Source organism: Rhinopithecus bieti, unplaced genomic scaffold (assembly GCF_001698545.2).
Source record: "Rhinopithecus bieti isolate Rb0 unplaced genomic scaffold, ASM169854v2 scaffold_6380, whole genome shotgun sequence".
NCBI classification, from domain to species: Eukaryota; Metazoa; Chordata; class Mammalia; order Primates; family Cercopithecidae; genus Rhinopithecus; species Rhinopithecus bieti.
In genome coordinates, this window is record NW_016806642.1 from 9,892,253 (window position 1) to 9,916,456 (window position 24,204).

The following is a 24,204-nucleotide window of genomic DNA, read 5'->3' on the forward strand; positions in this document are numbered from 1 at the left end:
AAAAAAAAAAAAAAAAAAAAAAAAGTTCTTGTCCTCCTTTTCCCCTTTCTTTGCTTGAGGGGGATTTGCACAGCCTTTAATGAGAAGCTTTAAATATATCTGAAATTCGCGATATAGAGGACTAGTGAATTTTAAGAAATTGGTATTCAGTGGGATTATGGGAATTACCAAAGCAAAATAAGTTTGAGGAATAAATCAAATCAAGAAAAATTAGCTGTCCTCAGAGCAATAAGAGAAAAATTCAGTGAAGGTAGGAAAAAAGAAAGGTAGAGGAAAAAAATGTGCACCAGCACAACAAAGACAATCTTAAGGGGTTTGAAACCAATGTTCTGTATCTCCTTATTTATCTACAATTTTCCTTAGAGCATTTATCAGTGGTTGGCTATATATGTATATATGTATATGTACATAGTATGCATATTTGCATGTATGTACTACATGTATATATGTGCATGTGTGTGTATATTTTTATGAAAGCAAAGACTTTGCTTGGTTCATTCACGTATCATAAATGCTCAAAAGATACTCATCAGACAGATGAGCCAGAGACCCTGGATTTTAACTTTTACTTTGCTGCCAACCTTGAATCTAGCACTTGTGGATTATGCCAAAATGTTCTCACTAAACCCTGTTGTCATCAGAACCTAATTCAGAGACACTGTAAGTTAAGAACCTCTAAGAGAATCAAGTTTAGAGGAAAAGAGTCAAAATTTATGATCGACATAAGGTGATCTCTGCTAAAGAGTGAAATATCTGCAAATTTGGCCCCACATAAAGAGAAACTTTGGTTACCAGTTACATGTACAGGCACATCTAGTTCTTGTTTACTTAATTTATAAGCTTGCAAAACACTTCTCTTCAGAGATGGGACCTAAGAGGATTATTGTAAATCAAGAGTATAAAATACTCAATCTGTTTATCAACACTTGTTTCCACAGTTTCAAACAGGATTTGCTGACCCTAAGTTCTGAGATAGGGGTGACCTGCATTGCTGTTTTCAGAAAGTCCCAAGTTACAGCAAAAGAGACACATGGTTCTTGATTCAGAAGGATTTGTCCTCCCTTCCAAACAGCTAACTTCATTTTAAGAACAGCTATGCCTGTTTCTAAGACCTGAAGTATAAACGGTCCCATAGTTTTAGAATATTGTACTCATAGATCTAATAAGATACAGATGCACTTTCCTTTGTAAGACAATAAAAGAAAAGTGGAAGGAAACAGAACTGACATTTACTGAATACCTACTAAGTATCTGAGCTGGTCATAAAAGAGTCATCAAAATATAGACAGAAATGAAGTCAAGAGCATAGCTGAGATAATCTTGGAAGAGATGGCAAAGAGAGAAGAGGGCCAGGAAACTAGCTATGATAAACATTAATGTTAATGGTCAAGAAAAAAAACTCTAAACTCAAGAAAAGCAGGTTAGGAAGGAGGAATCAGAGATGTAGGAAGAAAACAGAGGGGGTGACATTCCAGAAAGTCAAGGAAAGAGAATGTTAAAAGGAGGAAAAAGTGATCAATGATGTCCCATGCTGCTGAGAACTCAAGAAAGGGGAATAAAAAAAATCCTATGGACTTAGCAAAATAGAGGTCACTGATAAGCTTAATATGAAATGTTTCAGAGGGCTGATGGTGACAGAATTCAAACTGAAGCGGGCAAGGAAGGAGTAAGAAGTGGGGAAGTAGAGACCAAGAGTATAGGCGATACTTTGGAGAAACTCCACTCTAAACAGAAGGAGAAATACAGGGAAGTAGCTGGAAGTGGCTATGAAGTTATGCGAAAAGAGGTGGGATTTAAATCCAGTTCTGACTCCACCACTGAATTCTGTAAGTTGCTGCTTCTGAACCACCCTATATTGTTGTTTCTCTAAGTCTGCATGCTAATCCATAAATTCTTCCTTCTTTTTATTATGATTTGCAACAGAAGCTACTCATTGAAGTTCATCTATAGAAGAAAGTTCTGGAAGTTTTGAGTATGTCATTGCAAAACCAAATATTCACTGTTTGTGTTACACACTAAAATGTTCACATATAGACATTCCAGTGACCTGCTTTCATCCTATTAATGACTGTAAAATGAAGTAAGTAGGGTAGTAGAATTGTAATTTACAGATGAAGAATCTAGTAGTCATTGAGACATTCAGGGTAGAACAGGTACAAGAACCCAAGGCCTCTAATTCCCAGTCCCTGTCCTTGCTATTCCTCCATGCTTTCCATAAGAAGGCAGGCAGGGTATGAATGACTGACGTCTGCAGCTTGAACCCAGATCAGCCACCACCAAAACTTCCTCCTCTTACAATCATTAGTAGTAATAATAGTAGTTGACATGGTTTGGCTGTGTCCCCACGAATCTCATCTTGAATTGTAGTTCCCATAATCCCCATGTGTTATGGGAGGAACCTGGTGGGAGGCAACTGAATTATGGGGGTGGTTACCCTCATGCTGTTTTTGTGATAGTGACTTCTCACGAGATCTGATGGTTTCATAAGGGGCTTTTCCTCCTTTTGCTCAGCCCTTCTCTCTTTTGCTGCCATGTGAAGAAGGATGTGCTTGTTTCCCTTTCCACCATGATTGTAAGTTTCCTGATGCCTCCCCAGCCCAAAGAACTGTGAGTCAATTAAACCACTTTCCTTTATAAATTACCTAGTCTAAGGTATTTCTTCACAGCAGTGCAAGAATGGGCTAATAGAGTAGTAGTGGTCATCATCATTGTCATGATTCAGTTTACAAAGCCCCACCAAATATATTACCTCTTCTAAACTCAAAATAAATCCTGAGAGGTGTCACGGGCTGATTCTCCATTACTATCCTATGTTACAATGAGGAAAATGGGTTTCACACAATGATACACGTTGGAGCTGAGATTTGAATCCAGGTCTCCAAACTATAAATCTAGTGTTATTTTCTTTGGCTTAGTGGTTTATAAATGCTTAATCCCTTTAAGAAAATATTGACTGTTAGGGCCCCCTTCACAGAAATACACGCAGAATTATGTAATCAGCAAAACAGTACATAATTTCAAGAGGTTCATTGATGATCTGAAATTAGGAATCCCTTTTCTAGGTTATATGGTCTCTATGCCAACTAATATGCTAGTTGATAGGGTTATGTGACATAATCCCTCTCAACGGTAATTGTAATTCATGACTAATTGCAAGGGCAATGTAACTAAAGACTCCTAGAAGGGAATGCCTATGAAGCTTTTCTCAAACTCCTTGTCAAGATCAGTCCTCCTTTTCTACACACCCTGATAACGCACTACTTATATTTTAGTACAGTATGCATTTATTCTACTCTGTGTAGGTGTGCTGATCCTATCAGAATGTAAGCCACTTAGTGGAATGGAAATGTCTGATATACTAACTACAACAATCATTTATTTATTCATTTTTTATTATACTTTAAGTTCTAGGGGACATGTGCACAATGTGCAGGTTTGTTACATATGTATACATGTGCCATGTTGGTGTGCTGCACTCATTAACTCATCATTTACATTAGGTATTTCTCCTAATGCTATCCCTCTCCCATTCCCCCACCCCACGACAGGCCCCGGTGTGTGATGTTCCCCAACAATTACTTTTATCATTACCATTTTTTAGTTGAACACCTATTACAGCTTGACTCTTAATCATCACTCTGTGTCACCCACTATTCTAATTCATTTAATTTTCTCAACAACCTTATGAAATGTTTACTATTATTCCCTTTACAGTGAGGTACTAAGGCACAGAGGTTAAGTAAATAGCCCAGACACACAAAGTGAATAAGGGGCAAAGCTGAGGCAAAGGCAATTTGGCTTCAGAGTTTATTAGTGGCCACCTTAGACTATCTCTCTTTTGTCCTGTGCTAGCTACCTGGGTTTCTCTGATAATTCTATAAAAAGTATCTTACTTTACTTAAACTGCCTGACAACTAAGCATTATCAGCATGAAAATTCATTCATTTATTATTTTTTTAAAGTTTTTATTTCAAAATAATTTTAGATTTACACAAGTTACAAAAATGGTAGACAGAGTTCGCTTTTACTCTTCACCTAAGAAATTACCATAAATAACAATACTATTAATCTCTATTTGAATTTCAGCAGTTTTCCTCCACCAATATCCTTTTTCTGGTCCAGAGTTGAATCCATGATTATATATTGCTTATAGCTGTGGTACCTCCCTAAGTCTCCTCCAATCTAGGACAGTTCTTCAGTATTTAAGTTTCTTAATTTTCCTTTGGAGCAAACTGGCTAATAGCTTTGTGGGATGTCAATCTAGGTTTGCCTGATGCTTCCCATGTTTACATTGAGTTTAATCATTTTGGGCAAGAACATGGCAGAAATGATGTTGTATCCTTATCAGTGCATCATAAAAGGAGATACGTGACATCACAACATGTTATTGCTGGTGTTGTTAACTTTCGTCGTTTGGGTAAGGTGGTGTCTGCCATACTTATATACTACTGGAAAGTTATTATTTTCCTCTTCATCTTAATTAGTATCTTGTGCTGAAATCCTCTGGGTTTATGAAAATATCCTGCTTCCCACTTTTTGAATTTTAGCATCCATTTGTGATTCTTGCCTACAACATTTATCTGTGTAGTGTTTACCTAATGATGATTTTCTATTTCCATGATTTCTTCTACATTTATTCATTGTAAGGCTACTGTCCTGACAGTGAAGAGGAAGACCTGTTATTTCTTCCTCGTTTATTTCCTTCTTCAGTAATTTACTTACGGAGTTATTTACTTATGGACTTATTTTATGCTATTACTGTTTATTTTATCCTAAGTAGGCCACTGAGAGATTCTTAAAGCTGGTTCCAATGTACCTTAACAATCCCTTGTTGAGTAACTTCTTTCTTTCTGGCACCATAATTTTACTGCCCCAGCACAGACTCAGCCATCTTTCTAAGAAGTCCTGATTACTTTTATTGGAGAAATGGGAGGGAGAATGGTACTTAGAATCCAGTACCTGTGAGATAGGTACACACATTGCTACTATCGGGCCATTGCTTCCAGGCTATCTCAGCAGACAGAGCTAGGGAGTATATGCATGTATATTTACGCATGAATATACATATCTATATTTACTTATATTTATATCCAGTGTGTTTGTGTGTGTGTGTGTGTGTGTGTCTATATATATAAAAAATCATAAGTTGATACTGACACCATAAGGTTCATTCTAACCTTTTCCTTTTCCCGTTTGTGAGGAACATGGCTCTCATTATCCACAATATATTGATTTCTTCAATTCTAACCTTTTCCTTTTCCCATTTGTGAGGAACCTGGCTCTCACTATCCACAATATATTGATTTCTTCGCTCAACTGTAGCATACACATAAAGAGTTGTCACTATAGCTAACATATATACCTATGAAAAACAAATTTACCAATTAGAATATAATATTTATGGATGGTTATATTTTCTTTAGCCATATGGCATACAGTTAAAATATTATTTCCCAAAGTTACTTAGGTTCTGTTCTTTTCTTTTCTTTTCCCAACCCCATTTGTAATACAGGAGTTTCACTTTTTACTGTGCGCATTTCATTTTGCCCACGCCAGCATACACACATATCCTGGCTATCTATCTATCATCTATTTATCGGGGTATCAGGGATATGAGGCATCACAATGATTCTAAGAGTTACAGTTATATAAAAAGGTATACTCAGAGAAGTGTCATTTCTTCCTACTACCATGGTCCCATTCCCACATTCTTTCTACCCTATTCCTACCCACCCCCTGTAGGTAACTTATCTTATTATTTTCTGGTTTAAACTTCCTGTTTTTTTTTTTTTTTTTTTTTTTTTTTTTTTTTTTTTTTTTTTTTTTTTTTTTTTTTTTTTTTTTTTTTTTGAGATGGAGTCTCACTTATTGCCCAGGCTGGAGTGCAATGGCGCAATCTCTGCTCACTGCAACCTCCAAATCCTGGGTTTGAGCAATTCTCCTGCCTCAACCTCCCGAGCAGCTGGATTATAGCCACACACCACCACGCCCAGCTAACTTTTGTATTTTTAGTAGAGATGGGGTTTCACCATGTTGGCCAGGCTGGTCTCGAACTCTGACCTCATGATCTGCCTGCCTCGGCCTCCCAAGGTGCTAGGATTACAGGAGTGAGTCACCGCACCTAGCCACTTCCTGTATGTCTTTTACAAAAATGAATAGATACACATTTATTTTCTTATGTCTTTCTTTTCACACGAAAGGGAGTATACTATAAATACTTTTTTGCACTCAGCTTGCTTCAAAATATTCTAGAAATCACTCCCTATCAGTTATTATCTTCAGTTTTACAGATGAAGAGACAGGCATAAAGAGGTTAAGTAACTAGCTTAAGGTCCTATATCTATTAAGGAGTAAGGCTGGGATGTGAAACTAAGAAGTTTTGACTCCAGAATCCATAGTCCTCCTTCTACATCAGAGTTTCTTATCCATAGTCCCTGGGTGTATCTTTGGGGAATCTCTAGGTTCTCTAAGTTCTCTGACATCATTTAAAGAATTAATACATGGACCTTCTGGATCATCCAGATGACTATCTTTCAAGCACTAAAGGCATTTTCATTGTCCATAGGATCTGAAAATCACCCAACTACCCAACATAAATGCTCTCAATGCAGTCACACCAGGAATGCTTTAGATGGAACAGAGACAGCAGTTACCTGGCTGTGGCCTTTACTTGTAGTTCTGGAAAAGCAGCATGGCCTTCTACCATGTGGTCTATCTGAAAAATAAGAGATATGGGTCAATTTTACAGCTTCTCTAATTTATGTATAAGATAGAAAAATTTATATTAAAATGAGTATGTTTCTTTCAACTCTTTGTCCATACGGGATCCAAGAACATTAAAATGCCAATGTAGCAAGAGTGCCTCAGCTAAAAGAAATTTAGCTTTGATTAACCTAGTGCTAGCCTCTTAAATATATAAAACAAAGAAGTTTAGAGTGAAGAGCAAAAGGAAATGAAATTCCCAAGGCTAAACTGGTAGCAGTAGGTTAGCATTAGGTCCAAGAATGAGGAGTAAGAAAGAAAGGGTAACTTATGTCAAATGGTGGGGGGTCTGAGTGTTAAAAGCACTAATCTTTTCTGGATCACATCATTTCCCCTTCTTGATCCAGGCTGTCATCCCTGGGCAATGTCAAACTTCGAATTACTCACTGTGTCTTACTAATGGAGAAGCTGAATGAAAGAGACTATGATGAGGGTTTTGAAAAAACCCTCATTAAAAGATTTTTTCTGAAACCCTCAGTTAAAAAAAAAAATGAGATGCCCCAGAGCTGTCAGGAGAAACTCTCCTGACTGAACAATCGTCACATGGGAAACACAGCTCTCCAAGGACAGAAATGTCTGAGCTCTGCAGACAATCACCCTCTCATTTGAAATTCCAGGTCTAGGATCTTATTCCTTAATCCACTTGGTGGCTCTAAACAAAATAGTACAAAATACGTATCAGGGACAGAAATGTTTCTCCATGCAGTTACTCTGCTTGCCATAACACACCCAAGCAACACTGTGCTTGAGTTCCTGAACCTCATCTATGTATTTTCTGAATGTTTACTTGAGTTTCTAGAATGCTAAAACAACCATTCTGATAGATTTATTTTCATTCCAACTAGGAAAAGACTTGCTCTTTTGGCTGCACAGGGATAGGCTCTCTGAGCATGTTTCCTGAGAGCTAGGGCTGTGTAAAGAACAAGATAATTTGTTCAGGAGCCACAGAGGCCAGGGTTGGGTTCTGGCTCTGAATCTCACTAGCTGAGTGACTTTGTGCAAGTCACTAAACTGTTTTGAACCTCCATGGCCTCCTTTTAAACAGGATTTCTAGGAAGCTAAGTGGGTCTACTTGATATGGTTTGTCTGTGTCCCCACCAAAATCTCATCTTGAATTGTAGCTCCCATAAATCTCACATGTTGTGGGAGGGACCCCGTGGGAGACAACTGAATCATGGGGACAGTTTCCCCCATACTGTTCTCGTGGTAGTGAATAAGTCTCATGAGATCTGATGGTTTTATAAGGGGTTTCCTCTTTCACTTGGCTCTCATTCTCTCTTGTCTGCTGCCATGTAAGATGTGTCTTTCGCCTTCTGCCATGATTGTGAGGCCTCCCCGGCCACGTGGAACTATGAGTCCATTAAACCTCTTTTCTGCATAAATTACTCAGTCTCAGGTATGTCTTTATCAGCAGCATGAAAGCGGACTAATACACTACTATAGTGCCAACAGTAGTATAAATGATATCATGTGAAATATACTGACTCATTTCCCATACATCAGTACTAACTTAAGCATTGTACACACATGACTCTACTTCATTTATTCCTTACGGCACTCCTATGAGGAAGATACTATTCTTCATTATGGAGATGAGGAAACTGAGATCAAAGAGATTTAATATCTTGCCCAACGTCACAGAAAAGTAATGACAAATCTAGGTCTCAAACGGAGGTCTCTATATTTTAAGACCTTGTTCTTAACCACCATGTCATATTGTCTACTGAACTTCCAGGTATAAGTTGTTGAATACCACTGGTGCAGTTTTTGTGAAAATGTTTCAAAATGATATAAAAGACATGGGTCATTTCAATGAAAAAAAAAAAAACACGCAGTTATTGAATATTTATCTCCTTCGGGTTCAACTCTGCATTACTGTGATGAAGCATATCCTCATCACACTCTGGATCCCCTGAGTTTGCAATCCATTGCAAGCACCAAGATAAACTCACTGGGAACAGTAATGGATAATTACAGGCATTACTTGATTTGATGCTAATTTTTATGGGAAGTGCTTTAGGAGTTCGGAGAAGAGAGATTTAAATGAGCTTCCAGGAGTAAGCTAGAACCTAGCATGTGTGGTGTAAGCATGAATGCAGTTATTTAGTATTTACTAAATGCCTAATGTGCTGCCAGGAACTGTGCACCTACGTTCTGGAGATACACTGAAAAATAAGAAATAGTTATGATGCATAGTAGCATAAAGTGAGAGATCAATCATTTGGCAATTATTATATGGTTGGAGTAGGCGAAGCTTCAGCTGAAAGGCCAAAAATAGGTAGAGTTTGGAGGAGTAGAGGGCTAGAGGCAAGGCATGACCGAAAGGAGGCTGGTTAGTAGAGACATGAAGATGGAAAGACATATATGATTTGAATGGCAAGGGACTGGTTTAGCCTCATGCCTGCATATCATGGGTGGTCAATAAAGGTTTGTGGAATAAATGTGGGATGAGTGAACCACAGGAAAAGCATAGATAGCACCATGTACTTCTCCTTGGTAGCACTTACCACACTTTGCATTTGTATCTATTTGTGCTGCACATACATTGGTTATAGGATTACTGTATGTTAAATTACAGAATTAGTAAAATGGTGAAAATACGGATGAACAAAGAAGGCAAAGGCAGACAGTGTGTCTTGAATGTCATAAGCGTTTATACTTTCATTAAAGGTCATAAAAATTATTCTGATTTGGAGAGAAAAATGATGAAAAGTTAAGAAAAATGTGGTAATATATGAAGGACAGGGAGATGACCAGGCATGGAGAACAGGAAATGCAGACAAAGATCACAGGCTGGCAATGGGAATATAAGGCACAGATATTTTCTATCCTTACTCTACTGTAGCATCTATCAAGTTGTTTTACAATCCTTAGTTATATGTCTGTCTCCTACCCTATACTCTGAGCTCTTTCAAAGCAAGAGCATCACTATTTTCCACTCCTCAGAATCAGAGCAATGCCTGACATCTGTAACAAATGAATGAATGAGCCATATTTTGTAACAATTAAAAATGCTGACCAAAATACAGGAAATAATTCTCTGAAGACACTGGAAAGTGGCCAAAACCAGGTAGAAACTGGAGAGGAATGGACACAAGGAAGGAAAAAACAGTACCTTGTACGTTTCCTGATTTTATACATTTTTGCCCATGGGTGGACCCCAGTCAGTGCCATGCAAGGTAACTAATACTTAGACAGAAATACACAGTCTTTCTGATTAAGAAATGAGAGGTTAGAGTTCAAGGCAACCATAGTAGCTACAAAGTAAGTCGTGGAGGGGATGTCAGAAAGAGAGAGCCATAGAAAGGGAATGCAACACTGTGCCTATAAATGCTACCGTAATTTCTGGATAATCTCCCAATTACATGTGCATGGGAACACCATAAGTAGTCCAGCTAAGGGTAAAATAATGCAACAGAGATTTTAGGACATGTTCATCACAGGAGAGTAACAAAACTTGAAGTTTGAGTTCAGCCAAATAAACTGCCTGCTAAACCAAAAAATCAATACTCAAAAGAGAAATAGAAATAATACAATGTGTCTAGAATATATCAATCACAAAGTCCAAAATATGACCCCAAATCATTGTACATATTGAGGAATAGGAAAATGTAATCCATACTTAAGAGAAAAGCCACTTAGTGAACACTAAATCTGAGGTGACACAGGTGTTAGAATATAAGAATTTTAAAGTAGGTAATTTAACAATGCTTAAAGATGTAAAAGAAAATATTCTCATAGTTATTAAACAGAGAGGAAACAGCAAAGAAACTATTAAAAATGGAAATGTAATAGTATTGATTAAATACAGTATCTGAAATAAATATATAGTAGATGGGCCTAAGAGCTGATTGGAGATGACAAACAAAAGTGTCCGCAGTGAGAGTGAGACATAGACTGGGAGACTTAGAGAGAAAGGACAGAGAGAATATACATTGAAAAAATTAACACCCCGAGTCTCTCAGGTGCGTGGGAGACAATAGCCAAAGGTACCATATATGTGAAACTGGAGTCACAGTAAGAGGGAAGAGAGTGAGGAGAAGAAACAAACAAATTGAAGAAAGATGAATGCAAAGAAGACCACGCCATACCATAATGAAAGCCAAAGATTAAGAAGTCAACCATTATTTTTGTCATTCTTTCCCTTATAATGTCAGAATACAAAATACTGACATTTTAGGTGTTGATGAAAAAAAAAAACCTGTAAACCAAGAATTCCCTATTGAGCAAAAATATCTTTCAAGGCAGCATATAAAATAAATGCATTGAAAAAAAATGAAGAGATTGCCTTTTGCCAGTTGACCTGCACTGTAAGACATGCTAAGACAAGTTCTTTAGGCTTGGGAAAAGATATCACATGGAAACTTAAATTTTCAGAAAGAAAGGAATAGCAAAAAGATTATGTTTTATTTCTCAGAATTTCTTTAAAACATTTATGTCTCTTTGACATGGACTAAACTATGTTCACCTCAAATTCATATATGGAAACCTCAGCCCCCAATGTGACTGTATTTAGAGACAGGGCTTTTATGGTGGTAATTAAGGTTAAACAGGTCATAACAGTGGGGCCTTAGTCTGATATAACTGGTATTCTTATAAGAAAAGGAAGGAATACAATCATTTTCTCTTCATATACACATACTGAGTAAAGGCCATGTGAGGTCACAGAAGGCAGCCATCTACAAGGTAGGAAGGGAGCCCTCACCAGAAACTGCATTTGCCAGCACCTTGATCACAGACTTTTAGCCTCCAAAACTGTAAGGAAATAAATGTCTGTTGTTTAAGCCACCCAGCCTGTGGTATTTTGTTTTGGTAGTCAGTTGACTACTGTGGTAGCCAGAGTAGACTAATACATTGTTTAAAGCAAACAATATGACAACTATTCATATCGACCTAACTATTTCATTGTTGGGTTTATAGCATATGTAGATATCACACACAAAACTACAGCCTAAAGAGCTGGGATACGAGTGGTAAGGAGAACTATACAGTTGAAGAGTATTTATACCTTTCATGAAGTATCATAATATGCATTCAAGGTAGGCTGAAAAGTTTAGGATATTTATTATAATTACTAAAGCAACCATTAAAAAATAATGCAAAAGATGTGTAAAACCCAAGACACCAATAGATAACTTAAAATTGAATTCTTAAAATTGAAAAATAGTCATTTAATCCAAAAGAACTCAGGAAGGAAAGACAGAAGTGATCACAGAAAACAAATAACAAAATGAAAGATCTAAATCAAATCGTATTTATCTTTACGTAAAGTATCTAAACAACCCAAGTAAAATTCAGAGATCACAAAACTGAAAAGCAAGACTCAACTATATATGCTGTGTACAAAAAATACACTTTACATAGACCAGGATAAGAACAGTGCCATAGGTGGTTTGCCCAACAGTGCTAGGAGTGGAAGAAGGAAGGAAAGGGAAGGGGAAGGGGAAGAGGAAGGGGAAAGGGAAGGCAGGGGAAGGGGAAGGGGAAGGCAAGGGAAAGGAAAGGAAAGCAAAGGAAAACAAAGGAAAGGAAAGGGAGAGAGATGGATTGGCAACATATTTTGGAGGTGGAACCCTCAGGGCTTACTGATGAATTAGATGTGAGGAGAGAGGGGAAAGGAAGAGTCAAGAATTAATCCTAATTTTTTATTTTATTTTTTGGCTTTAATAAAAATATAAATGATGGTACTCTTTACTAAGATGAAGGAAGATAATGGAGGATCAACTTGGGGAATCAGTTACTACCATCAGAAAACATAGTAATTCTTGACTCCTTCCTCCCTCTGACTCCATAACATTGAACCCACCTTCACCCATTGATAGCAATGCTACACTCCTCAAGCCTTGGTCTCTCTCTTTTTTGCACACTTCACACTTAATTTATCAGGGTGTGAAGGTCAAGGTCAAGGTTTGAAGGTGGCTTTACCTTCAAAATATATCCAAAATCTAACCATTCTTTACCAGCTCCATGCCATCATCCTCCTCACTCAGCTGGCTTACTGCAATAGCCTCTTTCTGACTTCTATGCTTCTCTCCCTCTGCTTCCACTCCACAGTCAACAATCAACACAGTCGGCAGCAGTAAGAATGCTTCTTTGAAAACCTGTCATACCACATCACTCCTCTGCTCATTATTCTCCAATGGTTTGCATTTCACTCAGGGTAAAAACTATTACTGTGGCCAATAACGTAGACCCTATCACCTCTCTGAATTTGTTCTCTGCAACTCTCATTTTGGTTCACTCTGCCCTACCCATTGTGACCTTCTTGCTATTCCCATAACACCCCATGCAAGCAACCCTCTCAGAATCTTTACACTGGTTGTTCCCTTGACCTGGTACATTCTTCCCCTAGGTTTCAAAACAGCTAAATTCTTTCCTTTCCTCATTCTTTGTTCAACTGTCACATCAGTGAGGTCTACCCCGACCACACTGTTTAAAACTACAATCTTCCCATCTGAACTCACAAGCTACCTCCTCTATTTGCCTTAATAACTTATACCATAAAGTGGAATTTATTTATTTGCTACGTATTATCTGTCTCCTCCTGTTAGAATGTAAGCTTGAGAAGGGTACAGGAGTCTTGGTGGAGTGCAGGAGGGTGCAGAAGAGGTTGTTTTACTCACTGCTACTTTCTCACTCAGAACAGTACCTTAAACATAGTAAGCACTCTGTAAATAATGGCTGTATAAATAAACATCACTCTAAAGAATTCAGACTTTATTATAATGAAAACTGAAGAGCTATCACGAGTAACAGACTCATTACTGTGTTTCAGAAAGACTTCTATAGCTACAATGCAAGAGAGGGATTAGAGGGGGAAAGATTAGAGGCAAGAAGCCAATTAGGAAGTTGTGCAGCAATCCAGGTGGGCATACAAAAAATAAGCAAAAGCCAGGGCAGGAGAAGGGAACAGGGAGGCATTTGTTTTTGCAGAGTTAGTCTTTGTATCCACAAAGTCATTATAACTAGCAGATGTGAAATGCTAGGGACACACCTACATCTGTACAGAGATCCTGTCAATGCTAATTGACCTTTGGCTATTGTCTCCCATGCCCCTGAGAGACTCAAAGTTTTAATTTTTTTTCAATGGATATTCTCATTCATATTTTCTCTCTCTCTTTCTCTGATTCTCCCAGTCTGTCTCATTCTCACTGCGGACACTTTTGTTTGTCATCTCCAATCAGTTCTGAGGCCCATCCACTATATATTTATTTCGGATATTGTATTTAATTTATTGTATTTAATTGTTTTGTCCCATGGCCTTACAAAGCTTGCCAACTGTATTTGTTTCAAGACACTTAAAAGAGAATGTCATGTTAAGTGACAACAGTTGCTTCTCAAGGGAGTCTACAAGAGAACTGAAAGAACAACTCAGAAATGCACCGCCACAAAAGTCAGATTCAGTTTTGGAAAGATCTTGGGCCTCTGGTGGCCAACTTGGGTTTGCACTGTAGCTCTCCTACTTACAACTGTAAGATTTTGATCAAATTGCCTTGCCATTTTCAGCCTATTTCTTCATCACTAAAACTAATATAACAACACTGACCATATACACATGTTGTGAAGATCAGATGAAATACCAAATCCTAATGGGCCTAAAAGTATTTGGTAGATAATAGGTATTCGGTATTAACCTCTATTTTTCCAGTAGGCTTAGCAATTGTACTATCTATTTTTATGCCCTACAATAAATTATAATGATCAGTTCTGTATCCAATTTTCTTATTTGATGATGAACGACTGCTGTGACCACATTCTTGGCTGGCCCAGTGGAATCACTCAGGAAATCTCTGTAATGCGATGGAAGGAGTGAATGAATGAAGGGATGAAATCATTATCTCCAAAACCTGTACTACACTGTGCACACTGCAAGTCATTCATACACCCATTTATAGCAGAATGCCTTCCATAGGTGACCTCCTGAGGCTAGTCCCAGTCTTGGCAATGACGCAGGAGGCAGATAGGCACTCACAATGTACACATCCTAAAATCCCAAGAGCACATAGTAACTTGTTGCATTGTGACCTTGTGACTCAATCCAAGCCCAATTGTTCCAGAAAGCCAGTGCCACCATAGCAGTGGCTTAGGAACTTGTCTTAGCCTTCCTTACCTAATGCCATCCCCCAAAAAAATGACTCCATGTGAGACAAAGAAGAGCACTTAGAAAGGGTGATGGCCAAGGTCCAGTTGGAAATAAGCTTTGGTATCTGGATGAAGGAACTGCACGGGGTCAGTGTTCTGTGGACAAAGTCTGTGGAAAAAGCAATGTTTTTTCGCATAACTATTCTGAAGAGAACATCGGCAAGCATGAGACAAGCCTTGACGTGTGATGAAACTAAAATCAATCATCCTTAGGAAGGGAGCATGTGCTTTTCTAAGAAGTAAATATCAAAAGATCCTGTCCTATTTCTTTTCCTTCATCCTGAGGATAACAAGATGAAGATTTAAAAAAAAAATACAAATCTATTCACATACTTAGAATGAAATCCTTGCTTTATAATGGAAGATCTGCATTTAATTGTAAAAATGAGATAAAATATCTTTTTTTCAAATCTATGGCTTTTAATACATTTTTCATTTATTTTCCTTTTTTCTCTTGCTTCCTCCCCTTTACTTTCCTTTTACTCTCTTTTCTCACTTCACATCTCTTATGCTTTAGGTGGTGTATTTATGACTGTGTGGCATTGTCGAAACCATGGACAATGTACTACTGGAGCAGACACCTTCAGATGTGGCTTATTAGAGAAGATGTGCACATGCAACAAGGAAAAAAAATGATGCAACTTTCTCGTATCATGTCCTATGTGACAATGATGTATTTTAAAACCAGGGATTGGAATTTACAAGAGAATAAAAAAGAATCAGTAAATGGTAAGGAAAGGTGAATAGCAAACAAATCATATTAAAAGGCCATCGATGGTGGGTGAGGAGACTCTCCAGGCTGTGATTGCTACCTTTAGTCACTTAACTATAAAATACGGATAATGACTGTATCTATAGGTATAGTCATAGGACTTTTCAGAGTATTAATTAGATAATACATGAAAAGTTCTTGGAATTCAGATCAGAAACAAGCCTTCAAAATAACATTAGACACTGTAATTATGAATATCATTCAAAGTTTAACAGAATTATGTGTATAAATCCCTCACAAAAAAATACTCAGTAAGCTACAATTATTACAATTAATATTACCATCATTATAATATTTTTAAATCTATGTTATAACTGACATCTCTCTCTCTTTGCATGTCCTCTTTGGACTGATAATGGACAACGCAATTTGCTCTTGATTCAAATTTTGCTCCATTGTGCTAGATTTTGGATTTCCTAAGATTTCACTCTCTGTAACCTATGAGTCAATCAAGCCGCATGCCTATGTCCAATGAAACTATGCATGTAGAGTTTCCCAAAATGGAGCTCCAAATGAAGTTTGACAGGTTGATGGCGCAATACTAATGAAACAGATAAAAGCTAACAATTCCCATGACTCCTGTCAAAAGCCACAGTGGAATATTATGAAGATTTGTTAGTAATAGCAAAGAAGAGGTCCCATTTTTAATTAAAATTCAGGTTTATGAAATAGGTGTAAACAATTTTTGTGCACAAAGATATGTCATAACATTTGGGATAAAATGGCTTATATTCATAGCAATAGAGGAAACTTTGAGCCAAATACTAGGGAAAATATTTCTAACTGATAGAGATGTTCGATGTGTATATCAAGTCTCTGAAAACCTACTGATGGACAGGTTCATGAATAACGCATTCTGCACAAAGAATTGGTTTACTGGATCATTACCCTTACTAGCAAAAGCTTCTGGATTGTGTCTTCTATGAGTTCAGAGTCTCCTACAGGTGATTATACTATGATGTGAGGTTTTTTTTTTTTTTTTTTTGTAGCCAGGTGCGCCTTTATTAGCTGAACCACTACTTGAGAGGGATGAAGCGGGAGGAGTGGGTGGCTCCAATGCCTGGCCGGCCGTGCTTCACGGGCTTGTAGGTGATGGAGAACTCGCCCAGGTAGTGGCCAATCATCTCGGGCTTGATCTCCACCTGGTTGAAGGTCTTGCCGTTGTAGACGCCCACCATGCTGCCCACCATCTCTGGCAGGATGGTCATGTCCCGCAAGTGCGTCTTCACCACTTCTGGCTTCTCCATGGGCGGCGCCTCCTTCTTGGCCTTGCGCAGGCGCTTCAGCAGTGAGTGCTGCTTCCGCCGCAGGCCCCGGTTCAGCCGCCGCCGCTGGCGCGCACTGTACAGTTGCATGAGCTGCTCGTAGGACATGTCCAGCAGCTGGTCCAGTTCCACGCCGCGGTAGGTGAACTTGCGGAAGGTCCGCTTCTTCTTCTGCTCTACCTCTGCCATCTTGCCGGATGCTCAGAAAAGAGCCGATGTGAGGTTTAAAAGAGTTATATTTCAGTCATGGGTCCTCAATGTGTGACGAAAAGGGAAAGAATATTTAACTTAAAAGTTGTCCAGGAAGACCTGGGTGCAGGGGGTGCCAAAATGACTGACTAGAAGCAGCAGTGATCAGAGGCTCCCATCAAAAAGAGCCATACCCCGTTCTCTACTAAAAATACAAAAAATTAGCTGAGCATGGTGGCAGGTGCCTGTAGTCCCAGCTACTCGGGAGGCTGAGGCAGGAGAATGGTGTGAACCTGGGAGGCGGAGCTTGCAGTGAGCAGAGATCATGCCACTGTACTCCAGCCTAGGCAACAGAGTGAGACTCCATCTCAAAAAAAAGAACCATAACAGCATGCAAATCCTGCACCGGCAACTGAGGTATCCAGGTTCTGTCATCAGAACTGACTAGGTGGCTGGTGTGACCCACGGAGAAGAAGGAAGAGCCATGTGGTGTGGTGGCCCACCTGAGAGCCACACGGGGCAGGAGAGCCCTCACCCCCCATCCAAGGGAGGCAGTTAGTGTGCTCGCCAGCCTGGGAAACCGTGCTTTTTCCACGGAAATGTGCAACCTATAGATTGGAAGATCCCACTCATGAGCCCATGTCACCAGGGCCTAGGGTTCCCAACCATGGAGTTGCACTGACTCTCATCAACCACTCAGCTAGAATCTGCTTAAGCCTGTTGAGCTCCCGAGGGGCGGCCAGCACCACAGCTGCGGCTACCTGCTGTCTAAGCCATTTGGCCTCCTTGAAAGAGGGGTGGCAGCCAACACTGGAACTTAAAGTTGCCTAACACAGTAAGTTCCCAGGATGGGGGAAGGGCAGCAGTCATCTCTATAGCTCCAGGCCATGCTTTTCCCCTACTGGAGCCAAGGAAGCTGAATGGCTTGGTCCCAAGAGGTATTCCCCACAGCCTAACACACCAGCTGTGGCAAACTGCGGCCAGAGTGCCTCTTTGGGCCTCATCCTGATCCATCCCTCCTCACTGGGTGGGGTTTCCCTGCAGGAACTCCAACAACTCCAGCTAAGGGCTCAGGGACCCAACTTGGATCTCCCTGGGCCTGAGCCCCTAGGCAGGGAGGGGGCCACAGTCTCCGCAGACCAGCAGACTGTCTTTCCTCCTGATAGTTCTGAGGAATCTCAGCAGCCCAGACAAGTGGGCTCCCCGACAGTGAAAGCTCACCCCCTCCACCAAAGGACAAAGTACTTTGTTAAATGGGTCCTGCTTCCCATGCCAACCACTGAGTGAGACACTTCAACAGGGATTGTCAGACACCCTATACAGAATTCCTACTGGCATCGGGTCAGTGCCCCTCAAGGTCAGAGATCCCAGAGGAAGGAGCAGGCACCCATCTTTGCCCTTTCTCCAGCCTCCCTGACTGACATTTCCAAGAGTGGGAACAAACCATATGAATAGGGCCTGAAGGGAACCCTCAGCAAACCACGGAAGCCCCACAGAAGAGGGACCTGACCACTGAAAGAAAAACAAACAAACAGAAAGCAACAACAACAGCATCAAGGAAAAAAAAGTCCCCACAAAAACCCCATCCAAGGGTCAGCAGCCTCAAAGATTGAAACTAGACAAACTCCTGAAGATGAGAAAGAATCAACAAAAAACACTGAAAACCCAAAAGGCCAGAGTGCCACTTCTCCAAATGATCACAACACCTCTCCAGCAAGGGCACAGAACTGGACAGAGGATGAGATGGACGAGCTGACAGAAGTAGGCTTCAGACAGTGCGTAATAACAAACTCTACTGAGCTAAAGGAGCATGTTCTAACCCAATGCAAAGAAGCTAAGAACCTTGACAAAAGGTTACAGGAGCTGCTAACTAGAATAACGAGCTTAGAGAGGAACACAAATGACCTGATGGAGCTGAAAAACACACTAGAAACACATGAAGCATACACAAGTATCGACAGCTGAATGGACCAAGCAGAAGAAAGGACATCATAATTTGAAGACCATCTTGCTGAAATAAGGCATAAAGACAATATTAGATAAAAAAGAATAAAAAGGAATGAATAAAACCTCTAAGAAATATGGGACTATGTAAAAAGACCAAACCTATGATTGACTTGAGTACCTGAAAGAGATGGGGAGAACGGAACCAAATTGGAAAACACATTTCAGGATATTATCCAGGAGAACTTCCCCAACCTAGTGAGACAGGCCAACACTCAAATTCAGGAAATAAAGAGAACACCACTAAGACACTCCATGAGAAGATCAACCCCAAGACACATAATCATCATATTCTCCAAGGTCAAAATGAAGGAAATAATATTAAGAGCAAAGAGAAAGGTTGGGTTACCCACAAAGGAAGCCCATCAGACTAACAGCGGATCTCTCTGTAGAAACTCTACAAGCCAGAAAAGAGTGGGGGTGAATATTCAACATTCCTAAATAAATGAATTTTTAACCCAGAATCTCATATCCAGCCAAACTAAGCTTCATAAGTGAAAGAGAAATAAAATCCAATCTAGACAAGCAAATGCTGAGGGATTTTTGTCACCACCAGGCCTGTCTTGCAAGAGCTCCTATAGGAAGCACTAAATATGGAAAGGAAAAACAGATACCAGCCACTGGGAAAAAAAGGAAAATATATGTATGTATATATACATATACACATATATATGTACACATATATACATATATATATATGAAGACCAATGACACTATGAAGAAACTGTATAAGCTAGTGTGCAAAATAACCAGACAGCATCAAGATGACAGCATCAAATTCACATATAACAATATCAACCTTAAATGTAAATAGGCTAAATGACACAGTTAAGACACAGACTGGCAAATTGGATACTCATGACCCATTGGTGTGCTGTATTCAGGAGACCCATCTCATGTGCAGAGACACACATAGGCTCAAAATAAAGGGATGGAGGAAAATTTACCAAGCAAATGGAAAGCAAAAAAAAAAAAAAAAAAAAAAACCAGGGGTTGCAAACCTGGTCTCTGACAAAACAGACTTTCAACCAACAAAAATAAAAAAGACAAAGAAGGGCATTACATAATGGTAAAGGGATCAATTCTACAAGAAGAGCTTACTATCCTACGTATATATGCATCCAATATGGGAGCAACCAGATTCAGAAAACAAGTTCTTAAAGACTACAAAGAGACTTAGACTCCCACACAATAATAGTGGGAGACTTTAACACCCCACTGTCAATATTAGACAGATCACTGAGACAGAAAATTAACAAAAATATTCAGGACTTGAACTCATCTCTGGATCAAGTGAACCTAGTAGACATCTACAAAACTCTCCAGCCCAAATAATCAGAATATATATTCTTCTCAGTGCCACATGACACTTATTCTAAAGTTGACCACATAATTGGAAGTAAAACACTCCTCAGCTAATGCAAAAGAATGGAAATCATAATCAAACAGTCTCTCAGAACACAGTGTAATCAAATTAGAAGTCAGAATTAAGAAATTAAGTCAAAACTCCACAACTACATAAAAATTAAGCAATCTGCACCTGAATGACTCCTGGGTAAATAATGAAATTAAGGCAGAAATAAAGAAGTTATTTGAAACCAATGAGAACAAAGAGACCACATAACAGAATCTTTGGGACACAGCTAAAGCAGTGTTAAGAGGGAAATTTATAGCACTAAATGCCCACATCAGAAAGCTAGAAAGATCTCAAATTGATACCCTAACATCACAATTAAAGAGCTAGAGAAGCAAGAGCAAACAAATCCAAAAGCTAGCAGAAGACAAGAAATAACTAAGATCAGAGCAGAACCAAAAAAGATAAAGACACTTCAAAAAAAAACCAATGAATCCAGAAGCTGGTTTTTTGAAAAAATTAACAAAATAGATGGCTAGCTAGACTTATAAAGAAGAAAAGAGAGAAGAATCAAATAGATACAATAGAAAATTATAAAGGGGATATCACCAATGACCCCAGAGAGATACAAACTGCCATCAGAGAATACAATAAACACCTCTATGCAAATAAACTGGAAAATCTAGTAAGAAATGGATAAATTCCTGGACATATACAGCCTCCCAAGACTAAACCAGGAAGAAGTCGAATCTCTGAATAGACCAATAACAAGTTCTGAAATTGAGGCAGTAATTAATAGCCTACAAACCAATAAAAGCCCCAGACCAGATGAATTCACAGCCAAACTCTACTAGAGGTACAAAGAGGAGTTGGTACTATTCCTTCTGAAACTATTCCAAACAGTTGCAATGGAGGACTTCTACCTAACTCATTTTATGAGGCCAGCATCATTCTGATACCAAAACTGGGAAGAGACACAACAACAACAATAAAAAACTTCAGGCCAATACCCCTGCTGAACAACGATGTGAAAATCCTCAATAAAATACTGGCAAATAGAATCCAGCAGCACATCCAAAAGCTTATCCACCACGATCAAGTCGGCCTCATCCCTGGGATGCAAGGCTGGTTCACCGTACACAAACCAATAAATGGAATCCATCACATAAACAGAATCAATGACAAAAAGCACATGATTATTTCAATAGATGCAGATAAGGCCTTCAAAAAAATTCAACAGCCCTTCATGTTAAAAACTCTCAATAAACTAGGTATTGATGGAACATATCTCAAAATAATAAGAGCTATTTATATCAAACCCACAGCCAATATCACACTGAATGGGCAAAAGCTGGAAGCATTCCCTTTGAAAACTGGCACAAGACAAGGATGCCCTCTCTCACCTCTCCTATTCAACATGGTATTGGAAATTCTGGCCAGGGCAATCAGGCAAGAGAAAGAAATAAAGCGTATTCAAATAGGAAGAGAGGAAGTCAGATTGTCTCCGTTTATCGATGACATGATTGCATATTTAGAAAACCCCATCATCTCAGCCCCAAAACTCCTTAAGCTGATAAGCAACTTCAGCAAAGTCTCATGATACAAAATCAATGTGCAAAAATCACAAGCATTCCTATACACCAACAAAGGAGAAGCAGAGAGCCAAATCATGAATGAAATTCCATTCACAATTGCTACAAAGAGAATAAAATACCTAGGAATACAACCAACATGGGAAGTGAAGGACCTCTTTAAGGAGATTTACAAACCACTGCTGAAGGAAATAAGAGAGGGCACAAACAAATGGAAAAACATTCTATCCTTATGGATAGGCAGAATCAATATTGTGAAAACGGCCATACTTCCCAAAGTAATTTATAGATTAAATGCTATTTCCATCAAACTACCATTGACATTCTTCACAGAATTAAAAAAAAAAAAAAAAAAAGACTTTAAATTTCATATAGAACCAAAAAAGAGCCCATATAGCCAAAAGACAATTCCTAAGCAAAAAGAACAAAGCTGGAAGCATAATGCTACCTGACTTGAAACTACACTACAAGGCTACAGTAACCAAAACAGCAGAGTACTGGTACATAAAACAGACATATAGATCAATGGAACAGAACAGAGACCTCAGAAGTAACACCACACATCCACAACCATCTGATCTTCGACAAATCTGATCCAAAAAAAAGGAATGAGAAAAGGGTTCCCTATTTAATAAATAGTGCTGGGAAAAGTGGTTAGCCATATGCAGAAAACTAAAACTGGACCTCTTACTTACACCGTGTACAAATATTAACTAAGACGGATTAAAGATTTAAATGTAAAACCCCAAACCATAAAAGCCCTAGGAGAAAACCTAGGCAATACCATTCAGGACATAGACAGGGGCAAAGTTTTCATGACAAAAACACCAAAAACACCAATTTTGTTGCAATTGCAACAAAAGTCAAAATTGACAAATTGGATCTAATTAAACTAAAGAGCTTCTGCACAGAAAAAGAAACTCTCATCAGAGTGAACAGGCAACCTATAGAATGGGAGAAAATTTTTGCACTCTATTCATCTGACAAAGGGCTGATATTCAGAATCTACAAAGAATTTCAACAAATTTACAAGAAACAACCCCATCAAAAAGTGGGCCAAGAATATCAACAGACACTTTTCAAAAGAAGAGATTTATGCAGCCAAGAAACATAAAAAAAAGCTCAACATCATTGATCATTAGAGAAACACAAATCAAGACCAAAATAAGATACCATCTCATGCCAGTTAGAATGATGATTATTAAAAAGTCAGTGAACAATACATGCTGGTGAGGATGTGGAGAAATAGGAACTTTTTCACTGTTGGTGGGAACGTAAATTAGTTCAACCATTGTGGAAGACAGTGTGACGATTCCTCAAGGACCTAGAACCAGAAATACCATTTGACCCAGAATTCCATTACTGGATATATACCCAAAAGAATATAAATGATTCTACTACAAAGACATATGCACATGGATGTATATTGCAGCACTTTTTTTCAGTTTCTCTAAATTATTATTTTTTTTATTATTATACTTTAAGTTCCAGGGTTTGTTACATATGTATACATGTGCCATGTTGGTGTGCTGCACCCATTAATTTGTCATTTACATTAGGTATATCTTAATGCTATCCCTCCCCCTCCAACCCCATGACAGGCCACAGTGTGTGATGTTCCCCACCTGTGTCCAAGTGTTCTCATTGCTCAATTCCCACCCATGCGTGAGAACATGTGGTGTTTGGTTTTCTGTCCTTGTGATAGTTTGCTGAGAATGATAGTTTCCAGCTTCATCCATGTCCCTACAAAGGACATTAATTCATCCTTTCTTATGGCCGCATAGTATTCCATGGTATATATGTTCCATGTTTTCTTAATCCAGTCTATCATTGATGGACATTTGGGTTGGTTCCAAGTCATTGCTATTGTGAACAGTGGACAATAAACATATGTGTGCATGTGTCTTTATAGCAGCATGATTTATAATCCTTTGGGTATATACTCAGTAATGGGATGGCTGGGTCAAATGGTATTTCTAGTTCTAGATCCTTGAGGAATCGCCACACTGTCTTCCAAACTAGTTGAACTAGTTTACAGTCCCACCAACAGTGTAAAAGTGTTCCTATTTCTCCACATCCTCTCCAGCACTTGTTGTTTCCTGACTTTTTAATGATTGCCATTCT

At 38.8% G+C, this 24,204-nt stretch overlaps 1 protein-coding gene and 1 pseudogene across 15 annotated transcripts in view; both read right to left on the reverse strand.

The window, feature by feature from the left end:
* Positions 1-24,204, reverse strand: part of FGGY (FGGY carbohydrate kinase domain containing) — a 457,075-nt gene that overhangs the window by 135,236 nt on the left and 297,635 nt on the right. For all 14 annotated transcript variants that reach the window (XR_001886587.1, XR_001886588.1, XM_017877238.1 and 11 more), the window contains one exon: positions 6,654-6,715. Coding sequence is in view for 12 of the 14 variants with exons in the window: in XM_017877238.1 (XP_017732727.1) it covers positions 6,654-6,715 (62 nt within the window). In the remaining 2 variants the exon portion in view is untranslated. The remainder of the gene's footprint in view (positions 1-6,653; positions 6,716-24,204) is intronic.
* Positions 16,664-17,150, reverse strand: LOC108532920 (40S ribosomal protein S15 pseudogene; annotated as a pseudogene). The gene has a single exon (XR_001886589.1). The product of XR_001886589.1 is annotated as a 40S ribosomal protein S15 pseudogene (transcript).